Source organism: Jaculus jaculus, chromosome 10 (genome assembly GCF_020740685.1).
Source record: "Jaculus jaculus isolate mJacJac1 chromosome 10, mJacJac1.mat.Y.cur, whole genome shotgun sequence".
Classification (NCBI taxonomy): Eukaryota; Metazoa; Chordata; class Mammalia; order Rodentia; family Dipodidae; genus Jaculus; species Jaculus jaculus.
Window position 1 is genome coordinate 22,749,760 of NC_059111.1, and position 18,141 is coordinate 22,767,900.

The 18,141-nt window shown below is 52.5% G+C and overlaps 1 protein-coding gene across 1 annotated transcript; it reads left to right on the top strand.

Moving 5' to 3' along the window:
• Window positions 1-3,520: 3,520 nt before the first annotated feature.
• Window positions 3,521-17,761, top strand: Snx33 (sorting nexin 33). The gene is made up of 2 exons (XM_004660418.2): window positions 3,521-6,183; window positions 15,503-17,761. The coding sequence occupies exons 1-2, from the start codon at window positions 4,713-4,715 to the stop codon at window positions 15,754-15,756; spliced, it is 1,725 nt and encodes a 574-aa protein (XP_004660475.1). The 5' UTR covers window positions 3,521-4,712; the 3' UTR covers window positions 15,757-17,761.
• Window positions 17,762-18,141: the final 380 nt, after the last annotated feature.

Below are 18,141 nucleotides of genomic sequence, written 5' to 3' on the forward strand. Positions count from 1 at the left end.
AGGTAGTGTCAGGCACTGTGAGGTCATGGATATCCAGGCCATTTTATATCTGGAGGGAGCACGTTGTAAGAAGTCCTACCCTTCCTTTGGCTCCTACATGCTTTCCGCTACCTCTTCTGCATTAGACCCTGAGCCTTGGAAGGTGTGATTAAGATGTTACTTAGTACTCCAGTCACTTCTTTCCAGCACTATGATACCTTCTGAGTCATCTCAAATTCACTGCCATCTGAAAAGAGAAGATTCTCTACCCAAAGTGTGAGTATTGTTAAATAAAGGTATAAATACTAAGAGAAGTGCTTACTGGGCAGTTTGATAAGCATAATATATACATTTTTCCAGACATCAGCAGATGTTACACCCCTAGGGCTCATGACTACACCTGTTTTAAGTTTTCAGTATCAGGGATGTGTTTTCCCCCATGGAGCAGGCCTCCAGTCCAATTAGAGGGCAGTTGGTTTCCACCATGATAGACATGCCACTATTGTACCCGTTGGCTCATTTGGGCTGACTGGCCAATTATAAGGCTTGCAGTGTCCACTGTTGAGTATCTTCACTGGTGGTATCTCTTTCTCCCATTGAGCTACATGTAGAATGGCTTCTTCCAGCTTTCTGTCAGCTGGCATGTCCAGCTTTTTAAAAAAATATATTTTATTTTTATTTATTTGACAGAGAAAGGGAGAGAGAGAAAGAGGCAGAGTGAGTGAGAGAGAGAGAGACAATGGGTGCGCCAGTGCCTCCAGCAGCTCCAGATGCATGCACCCTCTTGTGCATCTGGCTAACATGGTTCCTGAGGAATCGAATCTGGGTCCTTTGGCTTACTAGGCAAACACTTTAACCGCTAAGCCATCCCTCCAGCTCATTGTTTTGTTTTGCTTTAGGTGTGCGCCACCATGCCTGGCTTATTTTTTATTTATTTGACAGAGAAAGATGGCGGGAGAGAGAGAGAGAGAATGGGCACGCCAGAGCCTCCAGACACTCTGCAAAAGAACTCCAGACTTGTGGTCCCCTGTGCATCTGGCTAACATGGGTGCTGGGGAACCGAGCCTCAAACCCAGGTCCTTTGGCTTTGCAGGCAAACCACTAAGCCATCCATCCAGCCCTGTTTTGTTTCTTTGAGGTAGGGTCTAGCTCTAGTCTATGCTGACCTGGAATTCACTATGTAGTGGAATGGTGGCATCAAACTCTCAATGATCCTCTTACCTCTGCCTCCCAAGTGCTGGGATCAAAGGAGTGCACCACTACACCTGGCTCATGTCCAGCTTTTTTTTGTTGTTGTTGTTGAACTCATGGGCACTCCTACCTCTGCCTTCTGAGTGCTAGGATAAAAGGTGTGCATCATGTCCAGCTTTTTATGTGATTTCCAACTGTTTATCATTTTTTTTTGGGGGGGGGAGGGTTTCGAGGGAGGGTCTCGCTCTAGCTGACCTGGAATTCACTCTGTATTCTCAAGGTGGCCTTGAACTCATGTGATTCCCCCTACCTTTGCGTCCTGAGTGCTGGGATTAAAGGCATGCACCACCATGCCCAGCTTTGTTTATTAGTTTTTATTCTAGCCAAATGGGGGAGTCCGATCTACTGGGTGCACAAGTGAAATTGAGTTTTGAAGCCTGAGCTCTGGGAATCGTGTCAATCAAAACAGTTAAAGGGTCCCCACCGTTAGCAGCACTGCCTTGTACCAGCTGATCTACATTAAGGAGAAATAGTAAGAATGAGGAGGTAGGAAGCTCTAGCGAGAGAGGGCAGATAATAAATACTCCAAGCAGGGTCCAGGGTGGAAAGGGGTTAGTTAAAGCCTTTCCCTTACCACAGACATTTCCTCCAGGAAAGAGGTCCTTGATCTTGTTCCGCTCAGACAAGATAGGTGCCCTCCCATACACTTTTTTTTCATCTCCCCCCCCTCCACGAACTCATGGCAATCTTCCTACTTTACTTATTTTTTTTTTAAATTTTATTTATTTATTTGAGAGCGACAGACATAGAGAGAAAGACAGATAGAGGGAGAGAGAGAGAATGGGCGCGCCAGGGCTTCCAGCCTCTGCAAACGAACTCCAGACACGTGCGCCCCCTTGTTCATCTGGCTAACGTGGGACCTGGGGAACCGAGCCTCGAACCGGGGTCCTTAGGCTTCACAGGCAAGCGCTTAACCACTAAGCCATCTCTCCAGCCCCTTACTTTACTTATTTATTTAGAGAGGCAGACAGAGAATGAGTGCAGCAGGACCTCCAGCCACTGCAAATTCCAGACACATGAGCCACCTTGTGCACCTAGCTTTATGTGGGTACTGGGGAATTGAACCTGGGACCTTTGGGATTGCAGACAAGCCATCCCTCCAGCCTCCTCCCCCATATACTTTTCACAGAACTGGCCCCCCGCAGGGGCATCTTTCTACTTGTCAAGACACATTTGAGTTTGCAAGTTAAGGACAAAAGTCTTCCTCCTCTTTGTAGTCCAGTGGCTTGGCACACTGTTGGTACCCGGTCAATTTTTATTGTTTTTTTGGAGTACATGATGATGAATGAGACAGAATGGACGAATTAAAGACCGGAAGGACACGCAGGAACCCCGACTGTGGGTGCTGTTTTCTCCAGTTGACCAGAACAAAGCCTGGCCTGGTCGAGTCAGTGTCCAAGGCGTTTTGCATAAACTGACCCGGGGACAAATCTCTTCTGGCCTCTTCCGGGAGCCTCTATCCTTGCTGCAGCTGCTGGCTGGGATGGAACAGCCAGTTCCCACCGATGCACCTAACAAGAGAAAACCAGGAGGTGCTTAGGCGAGGTCCCTGTCACCAGCGAGCCGGGACGCGCGGTGGCCGGTGTCCCAGGTTAGGCACCACGGTGATGCAGAACCACCCCCACCCCGCGCCCATCCATCCCGAGCTGGCGGGCGCCCATCGGAGCAGGGGAGAAGGGCGGTGGACGGCGAAGAGGGGCGTCCGCAGCTCTGCTCTCCCGGGGTTCCGGCTCCCTCCCGGTCGCTCGGCGGCTCTGCAAACTTTTCGGGAGTTTTCCTGCCCATGCGTCAAGGAAAAGTCTGGAGGAGCCGGAGTCCCGGGAAGGCGACGCGGCGGCGGTGGCCGACGAGCTCCCCCGCGCGGCGCTCCGACCGCCAGACCCGGAGCCGGGTTCCCGGCGTCGATGGCCCGGGGCTGGTGGGGGCATCGATGCCGGGGGTGGTCGTCTTCCCCTCTACCCCCTCCTCCTAGACTGAGCCGGAGCTAGCGAGGACGCGGACCCCAAGGAAGAAAGGAGGCGGGACCCGGGATGGGTGCTGGGGGGTAGGGGGAGGCTGTAGCATCCCCGGGAGGGCGGAGCTGCGCGGTCCCTGCCCAGCCGGGACGCGCGGAAGTGCGGTGGAGTTTGCTCCATTCCTTAGCCGGCTTTTCCCTCCCTCCTGCCTCCATCTCTCCACCCCTCACCTCCCCTTTGGCCATTCCCTCCTCCTTCGGGACGCCACCTCCCAGAATCGTCTTTTTTTTTTTTTTTTTTTGTTTTGGACCTGACTTCCCGCTGGCGGCGCCGAGGGTTGCGGGTGCGGGAGGAAGAGGCTGGGGCGCCGGCTCCACCGGGGTAGCGCGGAGGACGGACGGACGGACGGACGGACGGACGGACAGACAGACCTCGGGCCGCAATCATCCACTCTCCAGAGCTCCGTCTGCAAACTGCGCTGTTGAGTTTTCGCGGGCACACCAAGGGGCGAGGAGGGGTGGTCGTGGTGGAGGTTTGTTCTACTAGGGTGTGTGTGTGTGGGGGGGGGTGGTCGTCGGACCGTCCATCAGGGTCATCTCGGGGGCTCCGAAACTGCTGAGGAATTAGGCAAACAAAAGAGGCCACCGAGAGAGTGGCCAGAAGTCCCCTGAGCGCCCCGTCGCGCACCCTTGCGTTCTTCGGGGGAGAGGGGGGACTGGCCACTTGCGGGGCGGGGAAGAGGACATCTCCCCCCCCCCCCCAGCCGGTAGGGCCCAGGGGTTCAACCGCCAGGTTCGTGGAGTTTAAAGTTATCGGCCTGTTGTGCAAGCTCTGGCCCTTGTTTTTCCCCACTGGCCTGGCTCGTTGGGAGGCCGGACACATCCACCCTTGGAATCGATTCAGGGCGCTGCTGCTTTTCTCTTTGCCCTTCTCTTGGATTTTCTGGATTCTTGAAAACGCAGTGACCCAGGAGGAGAGGAGGAAGGGGCAGAGCTGCAAAGGAATGTGAGAGCCTCCCCAAACCAGAGCACCCTGAAGGAGCTACGAGCCAGAGAGACGACGGTAGAAGCCCTGGCCGGGTCTCCGGGACAGTGGTTTCCGGGTGATTCGCTTCTATTTTAGAACATTGTTCCAGTAGAACCAGTAGAAAGTGTGAAAGAAAGTTCTTGGTCTAACCGAGCTGGTTTCTCCAGATCACTTGGATTATTTCTGCTGGGAGTGGGAGGAGAAAAAGACTACCCCCCCCCCCCCAAAGGACTACCTAGATTAAACTAAAGAAGATTGTGGACATGAGCGACTACTCCCTGCTGACAGGCAGATGCCCCAAGGGGCCATGGACATTGCTTTGAAGGGAGGGAGGTTGGACAGCATCTGTGGGTGCAAGGACCCTGCCTGCCTCAAGGGCTGACCTTGAGCTGTTTATAGGCATCAAGTTAGGAGGACATTCTTGGATATCCTGGTGAGAGAGCATCGTGGATCTGGGCAGGACCCTCTCCTTTCCACCTCTACCTACCACGCAGCCTAGCCATGGCCCTGAAAGGCCGAGCCCTCTATGACTTCCACAGCGAGAACAAGGAAGAAATCAGCATCCAGCAGGACGAGGACCTGGTTGTCTTTAGCGAGACCTCACTGGATGGATGGCTGCAGGGGCAGAACAGCCGTGGGGAGACCGGGCTCTTCCCTGCTTCATACGTGGAGATCGTCCGTCCTGGCATCAGTGCCAACCATACCGACTACTCTAGCAGCCTCGCAGGCTCCCTGGGTACCCAGATGAGCTTGTATAATAGCCCTAGTGTGTCTAATCCGGCCTGGAGCGGTGGGGGCAGTGGCTTCCTCTCAAACCAAGGCAGCTTTGAGGATGATGATGATGATGATTGGGACGACTGGGATGACGGATGCACGGTGGTGGAGGAACCACGGGCTGGTGGGTTGGGCACCAACGGGCACCCCCCACTCAACCTTTCTTACCCGGGTGCCTACCCTAGCCAGCATATGGCCTTCAGGCCCAAGCCACCCCTGGAGCGGCAGGACAGCCTGGCGTCTGCTAAGAGAGGCAGCGTGGTGGGACGCAACCTCAACCGCTTCTCATGCTTTGTGCGCTCTGGAGTGGAGGCCTTCATCCTCGGTGACGTCCCCATGATGGCCAAGATTGCCGAGACGTACTCCATTGAAATGGGTCCCCGCGGCCCCCAGTGGAAGGCCAACCCCCACCCGTTCTCCTGCTCTGTGGAGGACCCTACCAAGCAGACCAAGTTCAAAGGTATCAAAAGTTACATCTCCTACAAGCTCACACCTACCCACGCCGCCTCGCCTGTTTACCGTCGCTACAAGCACTTTGATTGGCTCTACAACCGACTTCTACACAAGTTCACTGTCATCTCGGTGCCCCACCTGCCCGAGAAACAGGCCACTGGTCGCTTCGAGGAGGACTTCATTGAGAAGCGCAAGCGACGGCTCATCCTCTGGATGGACCACATGACCAGCCACCCGGTGCTGTCCCAGTATGAAGGCTTTCAGCATTTCCTCAGCTGCCTGGATGACAAGCAATGGAAGATGGGCAAACGCAGGGCAGAGAAAGACGAGATGGTGGGTGCCAGCTTCCTGCTCACCTTCCAGATCCCCACGGAACACCAGGACCTGCAGGATGTAGAAGACCGTGTGGACACCTTTAAGGCCTTCAGCAAAAAGATGGACGACAGCGTCCTGCAGCTCAGCACCGTGGCATCGGAACTGGTGCGGAAGCACGTTGGGGGCTTCCGCAAAGAATTCCAGAAGCTGGGCAGTGCCTTCCAGGCCATCAGCCATGCCTTCCAGATGGATCCCCCCTTTAGCTCCGAGGCCCTCAACAATGCCATTTCTCACACGGGCCGGACCTATGAAGCCGTCGGAGAGATGTTTGCTGAGCAGCCCAAGAACGACCTCTTCCAGATGCTCGACACGCTCTCTCTCTACCAGGGCCTGCTCTCCAACTTCCCTGACATCATCCACCTGCAGAAAGGTAAGCTCCTCCCAACTGTTCCTCTGCTGGATCCTGGAGACGTGGGGTCAGCCTAAACATCTTCCTATCTTGACTCCACCAGTGTGATGAGAACATACTCTGTGGCAGGTGCTATTTTAGGTGGAGGGAGATTGTGGACAAGCCCAGTTCCTGTCCCCATAGAGCCTCATGCTTACCTTCTTGTCTGTTCATTCAATGTATTCATTTGTGTCTCAGTCACACATCACGCATGGAACCCAAGGTATTAGCTTATGTTCTTGGAACTCAGAGAAGACCATTCTCCCAGGCCTTGAGGAACCCGTGAGCTCAGGGAGTCCAGCCTAGATAAAAGCCTAGTACAGATTGTCTCCCCCCCCCCCCCACACACAATCTTTCCTCTGCCTTGGCAGCTTCCGAACCCACACTCCCACTCTGCCCCGTGAGCTCCTTATCTATGTGGGAGGATGCCCGTCTTTGTTTTGTAGATGAAGGAGTCCACGTCCACACAGGGTGTCTGTGGCCCAGCTAGGTCTGTCCCTTCCTCCTGTCAGTTCCCTAAGGAAACATCCACTTTGCTGCTTCCCAGGCCCAGCATGTTTTCAGTTCTCATGTCCCCCTGTATGGGAGAGGGACAGGATGGGCCCCTGCTTGTCACTGCTGGGGCTGGCTGTCAAGGAACTGCCAGCAAAGTGACTCATCCAGGTCACCCAGGCGCCTGGTTGGTCTGGGGGAGCAGAACTAAGGGCCCAGGGCATTGCTCACAGGGTCCTTCCAATCTTCCCTTCCCCAGGTGGGCTTTTCCCATCGCTTAAGGAGTGAGTGTGGGGGGGGGGGCTAACCAAGCAGGTGGCTAAACCCTGAGACAAAAGGGAAAGCAGACATCAAGAGAGAGGTGTGGCCCTCCCTGGGGCTGTATGGTAACTCTGGAAGAACTTAGGCAGGGTGTGGGGCTGGCTCTGTGGACCCTAGGCCCTGAGGTCAGGCCTGGCTTGGTGGGGAGTTTTATTTTGGGTGGGGCCGCAAGGCAGCCTGAGCCTGGGGGGCCGGGTGGCAAACGCCTCTCCCTTTTGTACCCAGCTTTTCTGTTTACCAGAAATTATTAAAATTACCAAATTTACTGTCAGAAATTCTCTAGATTCCAGAGTATTTTCTCCTTTCACTTTCTCCTCCTTTCCGTCTCTCTTTTGCTGGGCCCTCGCCTCCCGACCTTCCTTCTTCCTCCATTCAGCTCTAGGATATTCAAGACCTGAGTTCTTGTGTGGCTCTCCCCCTTCCCGCCCCCCCCCCTTGCTTTCCCGGACCTTAGTTTCCTATCTATGAAAGGGCACCAGGGATCAGGCAGTGAACTCTCAGGCCTTTGAGGAAGGGGCTCCTGAGGAGGGCCCAGTGCCAAGGGCTGATGCCACAGATACAGCTCTGGGCTCACGCAGGGGAGATAAATGGCAGTAGGGACCCAGCCAGGGAGAAGCAGGTGCCTCCCTGTGCGGAAGTGGAGCCACACACAGAGCTGGGCCTGGGAGAGCTGGTTCAACCAGCTCCTTGCATGGCATGTTCATGTGTGGGCAGCAGGGGCTGGGCACAATGATTAAACAGCTGCTCCCGTTCAGTGGATGGGGACTCTCACTTAGGGCATGGTTAAAGCAGGAGGGCAGTCTCATGCCCAGAACACCCTTGGCTCCCAAGCTCTCACCAAAGCAAGCGGCAGTGAAGCCAGTTTGCCCTTTTCACCACAAGCAGGTAGACAGCTGGGAGAGGTCACGTGTGAGTCTCCACTTGAGGTGTTTCAGAGAGTCAGAGGTCACCATCCTTTGCAAAGGTCCTGTGGCCTGAAGTAAAGCCTGCCTACCATCCCTTACCCAGGGCAAGCCCTTGTGGGCTTACTCTAGCTTCCAGGCTCTGGCTTGTATCTAGAGTGAGTCAGGGAGGAAGGTTTGGGATTGGTCTGAGACGCAACTGGGGTTGGGGGGCCGGCGGGCAGGCTTTGGGGTCCATTTTTGATGGAGTCCCTCCTCAGAGGAAGGAGCAGGACATACGGTTCTGGGTCCTGAGATCACCTCCATCCTGTGAGTTGACCTTGGCAAACATTCTTTCCCCTCAGTCTCCATATTGATAAGATATGGAGCCTGATCAGAGCTGAATTGAGGCCATCAGCCTGCTCTGCCCGCTGGCCTGGCCCCAGTTACACTGGGGCGGTTTGGGGAAGAAATGGGTGCTCTAGTAATAATTATCCTGGGACCAAAAGGGGATAGTGGGGCTGGAGAGATGGCTTAGTGGTTAAGGAGATCTCTTACAAAGCCTGATGACCCGAGTTCAGTTCCCCAGTGCCCATGTAAAGCCAGATGTACAAAGAGGAACGTGCAGAAAAGTAAATAAATAAAAATAATAGCCAGGCGTGGTGGTGCACGCCTTTAATCCCAGCACTCGGGAGGCAGAGGTAGGAGGATTGCCGTGAGTTCGAGGCCACCCTGAGACTACATAGTTAATTCCAGGTCAGCCTGGACCAGTGTGAGACCCTACCTTGAAAAACCAAAAAATAAATAAATAAATAAATAAATAAAAAGAGGAACATGCATCTGGAGGCCCTGGTGTGCCCGTTCTCTTTGTGTCTCTTCTATCTCTGCTTGCAAATAAATAAGTAATATTTCAAAAATAAAAAAAAAGAAGGGGACAGTGACTATCTAGAGCAAGAGCCAGAGCCCAGGGCTCCCTCCTCAGCCAGCAGGGTAGAGTGCTCAGTGCTAAGGCCATGTCAGTCATTTCACGTAGAAGACGCACGTTCACTGAGGTGATGTGCTGAGGGGAGCGGGTACGGAGCCCAGGTGTGTGTTTGAATCCTTAATCAGGCTGTTTCAATTGTGCCAGGTGGATGGAGGAGGGGACTCCCCAGGGGCTGGACAGCTAGGTCGATAAGGTAAATGAGAAGTCAGTAGGCATGCTCAGTGCATCTGAGGCAGGCTCAGAGCTACAGAGTTTCCGTGGAGGGGCTGTGGAGTTCATGGCTTGGTCAAGGCAGAGTGGGTGGCCCTTGCACAGCCAGGAGGAGCAAATTTTATTTATTTATTTACCAGCACAGAGAGAGAGAGAGAATGGGCATGCCAGAGCCTCCAGCTGCTGCAAATAAACTCCAGATACACGTTCCACTTTGTACATCCAGCATTATGTGGTTACTGGGGAACCAAACCTGGGTCCTTAGGCTTCACAGGCAAGTGCCTTAACCACTAAGCCATCTCTTCAGCCCCAGGAGCAAACTCTTACTTGGAAGACAGATGAGCTCAACTTTATCAAATCCTTCCTCTTTTTTTTTTTTTTTTTTTCAAGGCAGGGTCTCACGCTAACTCTGGCTGACTTAGAATTCAGTATGTAGTCTCAGGGTGGCCTTGAACTCACAGCAATCCTCCTACCTCTGTCTCCTGAGTGCTGGAATTAAAGACGTGTGCCACCACGCCCTGCTATTTTTTTTTTTAACTTTTTTTTTGTTACTTATTTATTTTCAAGGTAGGGTCTCTCTCTAGCCCAGGCTGACCTGGGATTCACTAGTGCCAGGCCGGCCTCAAACTCATGGCTATCCTTCTACCTCAGCCCCTCAAGAACTGGGATTACAGATAGGTGCCACTATGCCCAGCCCTCATTTATTTTTATTTACTTTATTTTTTGCCAAGGATGAGTCTGAACTGATCTTCTGCCTCCCAGATGCTGGGATTACAGGTGTATACCAGCCTGCCCACCTCTCCGGGCTTTTTTTTTTTTTTCCTCCCTGGGCTTTTATAAACAGAGTATAGTGTTTCCATGAGCACCCATGGGCTGGTACTTGCTGTGAGCTCATGGATAGAAAGGCAGTTTGTACATAGCGTCCTGACTCCTAGTGTGTGGCACGTGTAGGCCTCAGCACTTCATGCACACTGATTCAGTTACATCTCAGTTTCTTGAGGTCCAGTCCTGTTAGTGACCCACTTTCAGAGATGCAAACTCTAAAGCAGCACTGCATCTTTTAATTAACTAATTAATGAATTTTTATTTATTTGAGGGAGAGAATGGGTGCGCCAGGGCCTTCAGCCACCGCAAACAAACTCCAGACGCGTGCGCCCTCCCTTGTGTGCATGGGCAACATTGCGTGCTTGCTAACTGTGCATCTATCTGGCTTACGTGGGACCTGGAGATTCAAACATGAGTTCTTAGGCTTCTCAGGCAAGCACCTTAACCACTAAGCATCTCTCCAGCCCTATTCAGTTATTTATTTTTAATTTGTTTATTTATTTGAGAGCGACAGAGACAGAGAAAAAGACAGATAGAGGGAGAGAGAGAGAGAGAATGGGCGCGCCAGGGCTTCAGCCTCTGCAAACGAACTCCAGACGCGTGCACCCCCTTGTGCATCTGGCTAACGTGGGACCTGGGGAACCGAGCCTCGAACCGGGGTCCTTAGGCTTCATAGGCAAGCGCTTAACCACTAAGCCATCTCTCCAGCCCTCAGTTATTTATTTTTAATATTTATTATTATTATTGGTCTTTCTAGGTAGGGTCTCCCTCTAGCTCATGCTGACCTGGAATTCACTATGTAGTCTCAGGGTGGCCTTGAACTCATGGTGATCCTACCACCTCTGCCTCCCAAGTGAGTGCTGGGATTCAAGGAGTGTGCCACCATGCCAGGCTTATTTATTTGTTTGTTTTTTTGACATAGGGTCTCACTCTAGCCCAGGTTGACCTGGAATTCACTATGTAGTCTCAGGTTGGCCTCAAGCTCACAGAGATCCTCCTACCTCAGCCTCACCAATGCTGGTATTAAAGGAATGCGCCACCACACATGGCTTTTTTTATTTTTAAAAATGTTTTTAAAATTTTTTTGTTCATTTTTATTTATTTATTTGAGAGCAACAGACAAAGAGAGAAAGAGGCAGGTAGAGAGAGGAAGAGAGAATGGGTGCGCCAGGGCTTCCAGCCACTGCAAACGAACTCCAGATGTGTGCGCCCCCTTGTGCACCTGGCTAACATGGGTCCTAGGGAACCCAGCCTTGAACCGGGGTCCTTAGGCTTCCTTCACAGGCAAGCGCTTAATCACTAAGCCATCTCTCTAGCCCTTTAAAAATATTTTTATAAGCCGGTTGTGGTGGTGCATGCCTTTAATCCCAGCACTGGGGAAGCAGAGGTAGGAGGATCCTCCAGAGTTCAAGGCCACCCTGAGATTACATAGTGAAATTCCAGGTCAGCCTGAGCTAGAGTGAGACCCTACCTTGAAAAAAAACAAAACAAAAATAGTTACTTATTTATTTACTTGAAAGAGACAGTGAAAACAAGGCACATAGAGGGGGAGAGAGAGAGAGAGGTAGAGTGTAGGTGCACCAGGTCCTCCTTCTGCTATAAAGGAGCTCCAGATGCATACGCCACCTACTTTGTGGATCTGGCTTTATGTGGGTACTAGGGGAATCCAACCCAGGCCAGTAGGTATTGCAAGCTTATGAATACCTGACAATTGCAATAGGTTCATTCTTGTTCCTTGGGCCACTCTCTCCTCACCAACAAAAGGAGCCTTTCCTCACTTCAAATCCATAGATAAGAAAGTTCCTCTTGGGTTGGAGAGATGGCTTAGTGGCTAAGGCACTTGCCTACAAAGTCTAAGGACCCAGGTTCAATTCCCCAGAACCCACATAAGCTATATGCACATGGTGGTGCATAAGCCCTGACATACCTATTTTCTTTTTCTTTTTCTTTCCTTTTTTTTTTTTTTTTTTTTGTTTTTCAAGGTAGAGTCTCACTCTAGCCCAGGCTATGGAATTCACTTTGGAGTCTCGGGGTGGCCTCGAACTCACGGCGATCTCCTCCTACCTCTGCCTCCCAAATGCTGGGATTAAAGGTGTGCACCACCATGCCCGGCCCCATTTTCTCTTTCTCTCAAATAAATAAATACTTTAAAAAAGCAAGTTCTTTTGAGTACTGATCACAGGCTCCCAGGCTCCGGCAGGCAGGTAGAAATCTAGACCCCTTCTAGGTCTCTGCTTTACGTAGGGTTAGCAAAATTGTTGAAATTTAACTCCACTTTCATTGTTCTGATCTTTTCTTTCTTCTTAATCTCCCTCCTACCCACTGGGACCTTCTTGGATCACTGTGTCCATTGTCTGGAGGCCCAGCATAGGCTTTCTATTAGCAGAGCTGATGTCTCCCCCCACCCCTAGCTGTGGAGGACCAGGCATCTCCCACTTATGGGACAGGAAGAAGGCTGGGAGCCCTGAGGCCAATCATTGCCACTCAGTGCCTCAGTTTCCTCTTCTAGTAGTTGGGGGTGGGATTGAACAGCTGTCCCCCTTAGGTGTTAGGTCAGGACAAAATGTAGTTAAAGCAGGAGGGCGAAGTGAATCATCCACATTCCCCAAGAAATTGCCCAGCCATGATCCTTGCCGTGCCTAACAAGGCTCCAGGTCCTTATTTCTCCCTTATTTCTTACTGGGTCACTTCTGGTCTCAGCCCATGGCTAATGTAAAGAACAGAGATTACTGCCCCAACAGGGAAATTCCTTCCCTTCCTCACCTTCCCCAAATTGAAAAGCCTATAAAGTCCACTATCTGTAACCCCAAGCTGACTGCTCTGCTCTTGAGTGTCAGTCCTGGCAGCCCGTGTACCCCCCCCCCCCGCCCCAAATAAAAACTTCCATCTTTGCCTCAGAGTGGTCTCTGTGGCCCTCGGTCACTCCTGAACCTTACACTAGGGTCTCTCCAGTTCTGAAGTGTCTTGCCGGTCTCTCACAGGCCTTGGAGTGGGCCTGTTTCTGTTGCTCAGGATTGGGCTGTCAGCATGGAGCAGGAGCAGTGGAGGGTGTTGGAAGGCCTGAGTGGGCTGGGAGCTGGGGACTACGGATTTCTTTGAGGTGTTGTAAGAGCATCCCTGGAGACTGTCTCTATGGGAAATGCCACTAGTAACCAATTACCCATGCATTTGCACTTGCCAATTAATAGACGTGTTGTTCCTGATAAAGGCATCCAGGGCTATTTCCAGCATATGGAACCATGGCCTAGGCTAAGTAAAATGCATTTTGAGTATTTCTGATTACTTGAATGATGATAAGAGCACACTGGACTGGAGAGACGGCTCAGCGGTTGATTCCATGCTCTTGACAGCCTGGGTTCAGTTCACCAGTGCCCGCGTAGAGTGAGATGCACACAGTGGCGTGTTGCGTCTGGAGTTTGTGTTCAGTCTACAGCCCTCCGCTGTGCCAGCTGAGCTATCAAAGGGTGCATGTATCTGGAGTTTATTTGCAGTGGCAAGAGGCCCTGGCACGTCCATACTCTCTGTCAGACAAATAAATAAGATATTTAAAAGAGAAGAAGCTGGGTGTGGTGGCACATGGTTTTAATCCCAGCACTCAGGATCACTGTGAGTATAAGGCCAGCCTGAGACTACATAGTGAATTCCAGGTTAGCCTGGGCTAGAGGGAGACCCTACCTTGAAGAAAAAACAAAGAGAGAGAGAGAAGCACAAAGAAGGCCTGAGAGCATCCTTAAAGGAGCAGTGGCAGAGCACAGATGGTGAGTGCGGTCGTGTGCAGAGGTGAGGTGTGCTGTCTCCATGACTTTTTTTTTTGTTTTTTCGAGGTAGGGTCTCACTCTGGTCCAGGCTGACCTGGAATTAACTCTGCCATGACTTTTTAAAAAAATCTCTCTCACACTGGCCATTCCTTGTTCTCTCTCTCTCTCTTTGGTTTTTCTTTTTCTTTTTTTAAAATTAATTAATTATTTATTTATTTGAGAGCGACAGACACAGAAAGACAGATAGAGGGAGAGAGAGAGAATGGGCACGCCAGGGCTTCCAGCCTCTGCAAACAAACTCCAGACGTGTGCGCCCCCTTGTGCATCTGGCTAACGTGGGACCTGGGGAACCGAGCCTCGAACCGGGGTCCTTAGGCTTCACAGGCAAGCGCTTAACCACTAAGCCATCTCTCCAGCCCATCTCTTTGGTTTTTCAAGGTAAGGTCTCACTCTAGCCCAGGCTGACCCGGAATTGACTATGTCGTCTCAGGGTGGCCTCGAACACACGGCGATCCTCCTACCTCTGCCTCCCGAGTGCTGGGATTAAAAGGTGTGCGCCACCACACCTGGCTTCAAGTGCCTTTTTAAAAATTTACTTAAGTATTTTTACTTATTTATTTTTATTTAAGAGAGAGAAACTCCAGACATATGCATTACCTTGTGCATCTGCCTTACATGGCTACTGGGGAATCGAGCCTAGGTCTTTAGGCTTTGCAGGCAAGCACCTTAACTGCTAAGCCATCCCTCCAGCCCCTCAGGTGTTTTTTTTTAATCCATAACTGAAATGGTTTGTTTATTCATTCAAATTCTTTCAGATTGGGTGCCCTGCCCAGGTTTAGCCCGCATCCCCCATTTATCATCTGTTTACAGGAGGGCGCTGTCTGTTACAGTCTCTGGATCCTGAGGAGGCTTGGGGTGAGGAGTAGGCAGAGCTTGTATATCTGGGAGACATACCAGGTGGCCCTTGAAGTGATATTGCAGAATCAACGTGATGGTGGGTTGGGGAGCCAGAGAACAGGGGACACTAGGAGGTATCATGCCTGGGGTGCTGACAAGGCTCCAGTCCAGAAGTGGCACCTGATGCAGGTCTTGAATTATAAATAGGGATCCAGCAGGCAGGGGCAAGGTAGGAAAGAGCTGGGAGGGCTGGATGAGCGTAGTCGGTATGGAAGGAACAAGGGCTTACTCCCAAAGGCCTCCTGGGTGGGGGAATATTTGTGGACCTTTGTCTGTGGACATTGGAGAGCCAGGCATAGCATCCAGCTCAGGGGATATCTTTGAGAACTGTGAGACAGTCTCATAGGCCAGGATGAGGTGGTGGAATTTTCATAGCATCCCAGGGTGTCAGCATCTGCCTGGATCCAGCCTCATTCTGGAAGGTGGAGTGCGTAGAGGGACAGAGCAGTCCCTAAACTCCCTTAGCTCATAGTCCAGGGGCAGGCAGTCACAGGGTGTGAGAACTGAGATAGAGCAATTCTGGGGAACCTCTGGGGTTATGTGGTGCAGGGGGAAGGCTTCCTGGAGGAGGGAGGATGGGTCTGAAACGGGAGCCAGCGTTAGTGAGATCTGTGGTGGAGAAAGACATTTAGCAGGGCTGGACTGATGAATGGTGGGCTGACACGTGATCGGAGGGAAAGCGATACGATCCCTTAGCTGATGCCTGAAGGGTAAGGATGTAGGTGGCCATGCTGATGGAGACAGCTGGGTGGTGGGTCTGGAGTTGAGGGGTGAGGTCTGAGTGGAGCTGTTGAGGGCACTGTTCGGGCAGGGAGCAGCGAATGGAGGAGGCTCGAGCCCTAACCCGCCTGTCCTCCGATCTTCCCTGGCAGGCGCCTTTGCCAAGGTGAAAGAGAGTCAGCGCATGAGCGACGAGGGCCGCATGGCCCAGGACGAGGCGGACGGTATTCGCAGGCGCTGCCGCGTGGTGGGCTTTGCCCTGCAGGCGGAGATGAACCACTTCCACCAGCGCCGCGAGCTCGACTTTAAGCACATGATGCAGAGCTACCTGCGCCAGCAGATCCTCTTCTACCAGCGAGTGGGCCAGCAGCTGGAGAAGACGCTGCGCATGTATGACCACCTCTGACTGCGTCGCCGGGGCCCCTGCCCATCTCAGGCCCGGTCACCGCAGTCCGTGTCCCCCACTTCAGGCCTCCCTGCACGAGCAGCGGCTGAGGGGCTTGGAGGTGGGAGAGGTGTGTAGCCTGTTCCTCCTCCTTGTGGGAGAGAAGGAGTTCTGTGGTGTCAACAGTAACTCTGAGGAAGTCCCCTGAGTTTAGAAATGAGTGAGAATGGAGATGGGTGTTTTCTAGGCCAACACCTGGGCTGCTGGTCAGTCCTTAAAGGCCAGGCCTCCCCTGGAGCCTATCCTGCATGGTCGCCTGACCACCACATTATGAGAAGGGACACAGCAGGTAGTGGACTCCATAGATTGCTGTGGCCCTGGGTTAGGCTGGGACATGTCTGCCCTCCAAGAGTCACCGCCCTGCTGGGCTTGGTGGCACACACCTTTAATCCCAGCAGAGGTAGGAGAATCGCTGTGAGTCCGAGGCCGCCCTGAGACTAATTCCAGGTCAGCCTGGACTAGAGTGAAACCCTACCTCGAAAAACCAAAAAGAAAAAGGAAAAAAAAAAAAAAAGTCACCACCCATAATGGGGGTTCAACAATGCAGAGTGACAGTTGATTAAGTAAGGGATCCTTAGACATTCACAGAAGGGACCACAGTACTCTGCTGGTCAGGGGATACTCCGTGGAGTAGGTGCCATTCTAGCAGCATCTTGAAGAATGACAAGGACCTGCCAGACAGTAAGTGGGGTGAAGGACATTGTCGGGGGGTGGGGGAGAAGACCAACATGGACTTTCTCTCCCTTAACTCCACCCCACACCCCCCAGCAAGTCTGGTGTTCTGTCCATGGGGATTCAGGCCTGTGTGACAGAGGGAAGGGACCATCTTCGCTCTGGGTCCCCGGTTTCCCTGCCCCACCCACATTCACCTGCAGAGGGAGTGCAGGCCACCTCCCTTCTGTAGGCCGCGGACTGTCTCCATTGCTGAACCCCTGCTTTCCCTTGATTGACGGACCGTGAAGCACTCTTCCTTCTTTGGACCAAGGTGCTGAGATAAGCCACGAACACAGGGCCCTGTGGCACTTTCCTGGAGGGAACTTCCACAAGATACCAGCAGTAACTCCCCATTCTCCAGGCAAGGCCAGGTCCCAGGCTCCCAGGGCCCCTGGCCTCTGTGACCTTAAGTTCGGGAATCCTTGCTGTTGCTTAGTGGGAACTGAGGGGAGGAGGCTAGGGACTCCAGGCCCCCTGCCCTTGGCTAGCCTCACTGTGCTGTTGCCCACCTATGTTTACACCCTCCAGGGTCCAGGATGTGGCCCAGCTAGGGGTTGAGGGGGGCTGATCCTGCTCACCTTGTCTTCCTGGGAAGTTATGGCCTGCACCTGGTTACTGCTGCTTGATTCTTCTCTCTCTCTCTCTCTCTCTTGTTTTTCTCTTGATAAACCTTTTTTTTTTTTTACAATTAACAGAACAAATGCTTGGCCTTTTCTGTTTGGAATGGTGAGATGTGGGAAGGGGTAGAACCCGAATTGCTTCAGGACCCACTGGGCTACATTCGGTGGTCTTGGGGGGCATAAAATTTACGATAAGATCTCAAAAGTTTGAGGAAGGGCTATGCTGGTTGGTGGTGGTAGAGGTGATCCCAGGCAATCACCTTAACCACTGAGCCATCTGTCCAGCCAGTAGTCGAGGGGACCCCAGACCCTTAGCTATGCACTACCTCCCCAGACCTGACCCTCCTCATCTCTAAACTGTCTACTGAGGATTAGAGGAGAACGGCCTAGGAGGCTGTGTGTCCAGCATAGTCCCAGTAATGCCTCTCTCAGAGAGCACTCGGCCTTGTCCCTGGAAAGCTCCAGTCCAGGCCGGGAGAGGGGGCGACTCAGTCCTAGGTACCCAGCCCAGGGTGTGGTAATGCTCATGTCCCCGTAGCGGCATCCTTGGTCTTGCCCTGGTCAAAGTGAACAGGAATCCATCTTCCATCGGGTCGAGGAGAGCATGCGGAATCTTGCTTCTTTCAGAGGCAGTGGGGGGCTAGGCTGGGGTGGGGGCTTCCAGAGTCAGGCACACCATGGAAGGCTTCGGTTAGGTGGGGGCCCAGGCAGTTCTTGGCAGGGAGGTGGGGGCGGGGGGATGGGCCTTATTCAGGCCATAGCGTCCTTAGAGGAAACTTCTGGAGTTGGGTCAAAATTAGGTCAGATTTGGGAACTTTCTGAGGAATTTTCCCCTCCTTCCCTCCCTGCCTGCCTGCCTTCATTTTCCTATCACCCAAGGAAGTTCCTATCTTTTACTCCTCAGCTCTGACCTCCAGGTAGCCTTCTGCAGAGAGGGCACCAAGCATGGGTGGGGGTGGGGTTCCTTCCTGAGGCCCTCTGGAATGCTCTTAGCCCATGGTCCCTAGAAAGT

What these genes read in the sequence shown, in the direction of transcription:
- Snx33 (XM_004660418.2), top strand. Translation starts at nt 4,713, where the DNA reads ATGGCCCTGAAAGGCCGAGCCCTCTATGACTTCCACAGCGAGAACAAG. An exon ending in CATCATCCACCTGCAGAAAG is followed by an intron (nt 6,184 to 15,502) that starts GTAAGCTCCTCC and finishes CTTCCCTGGCAG; the next exon opens with GCGCCTTTGCCAAGGTGAAA.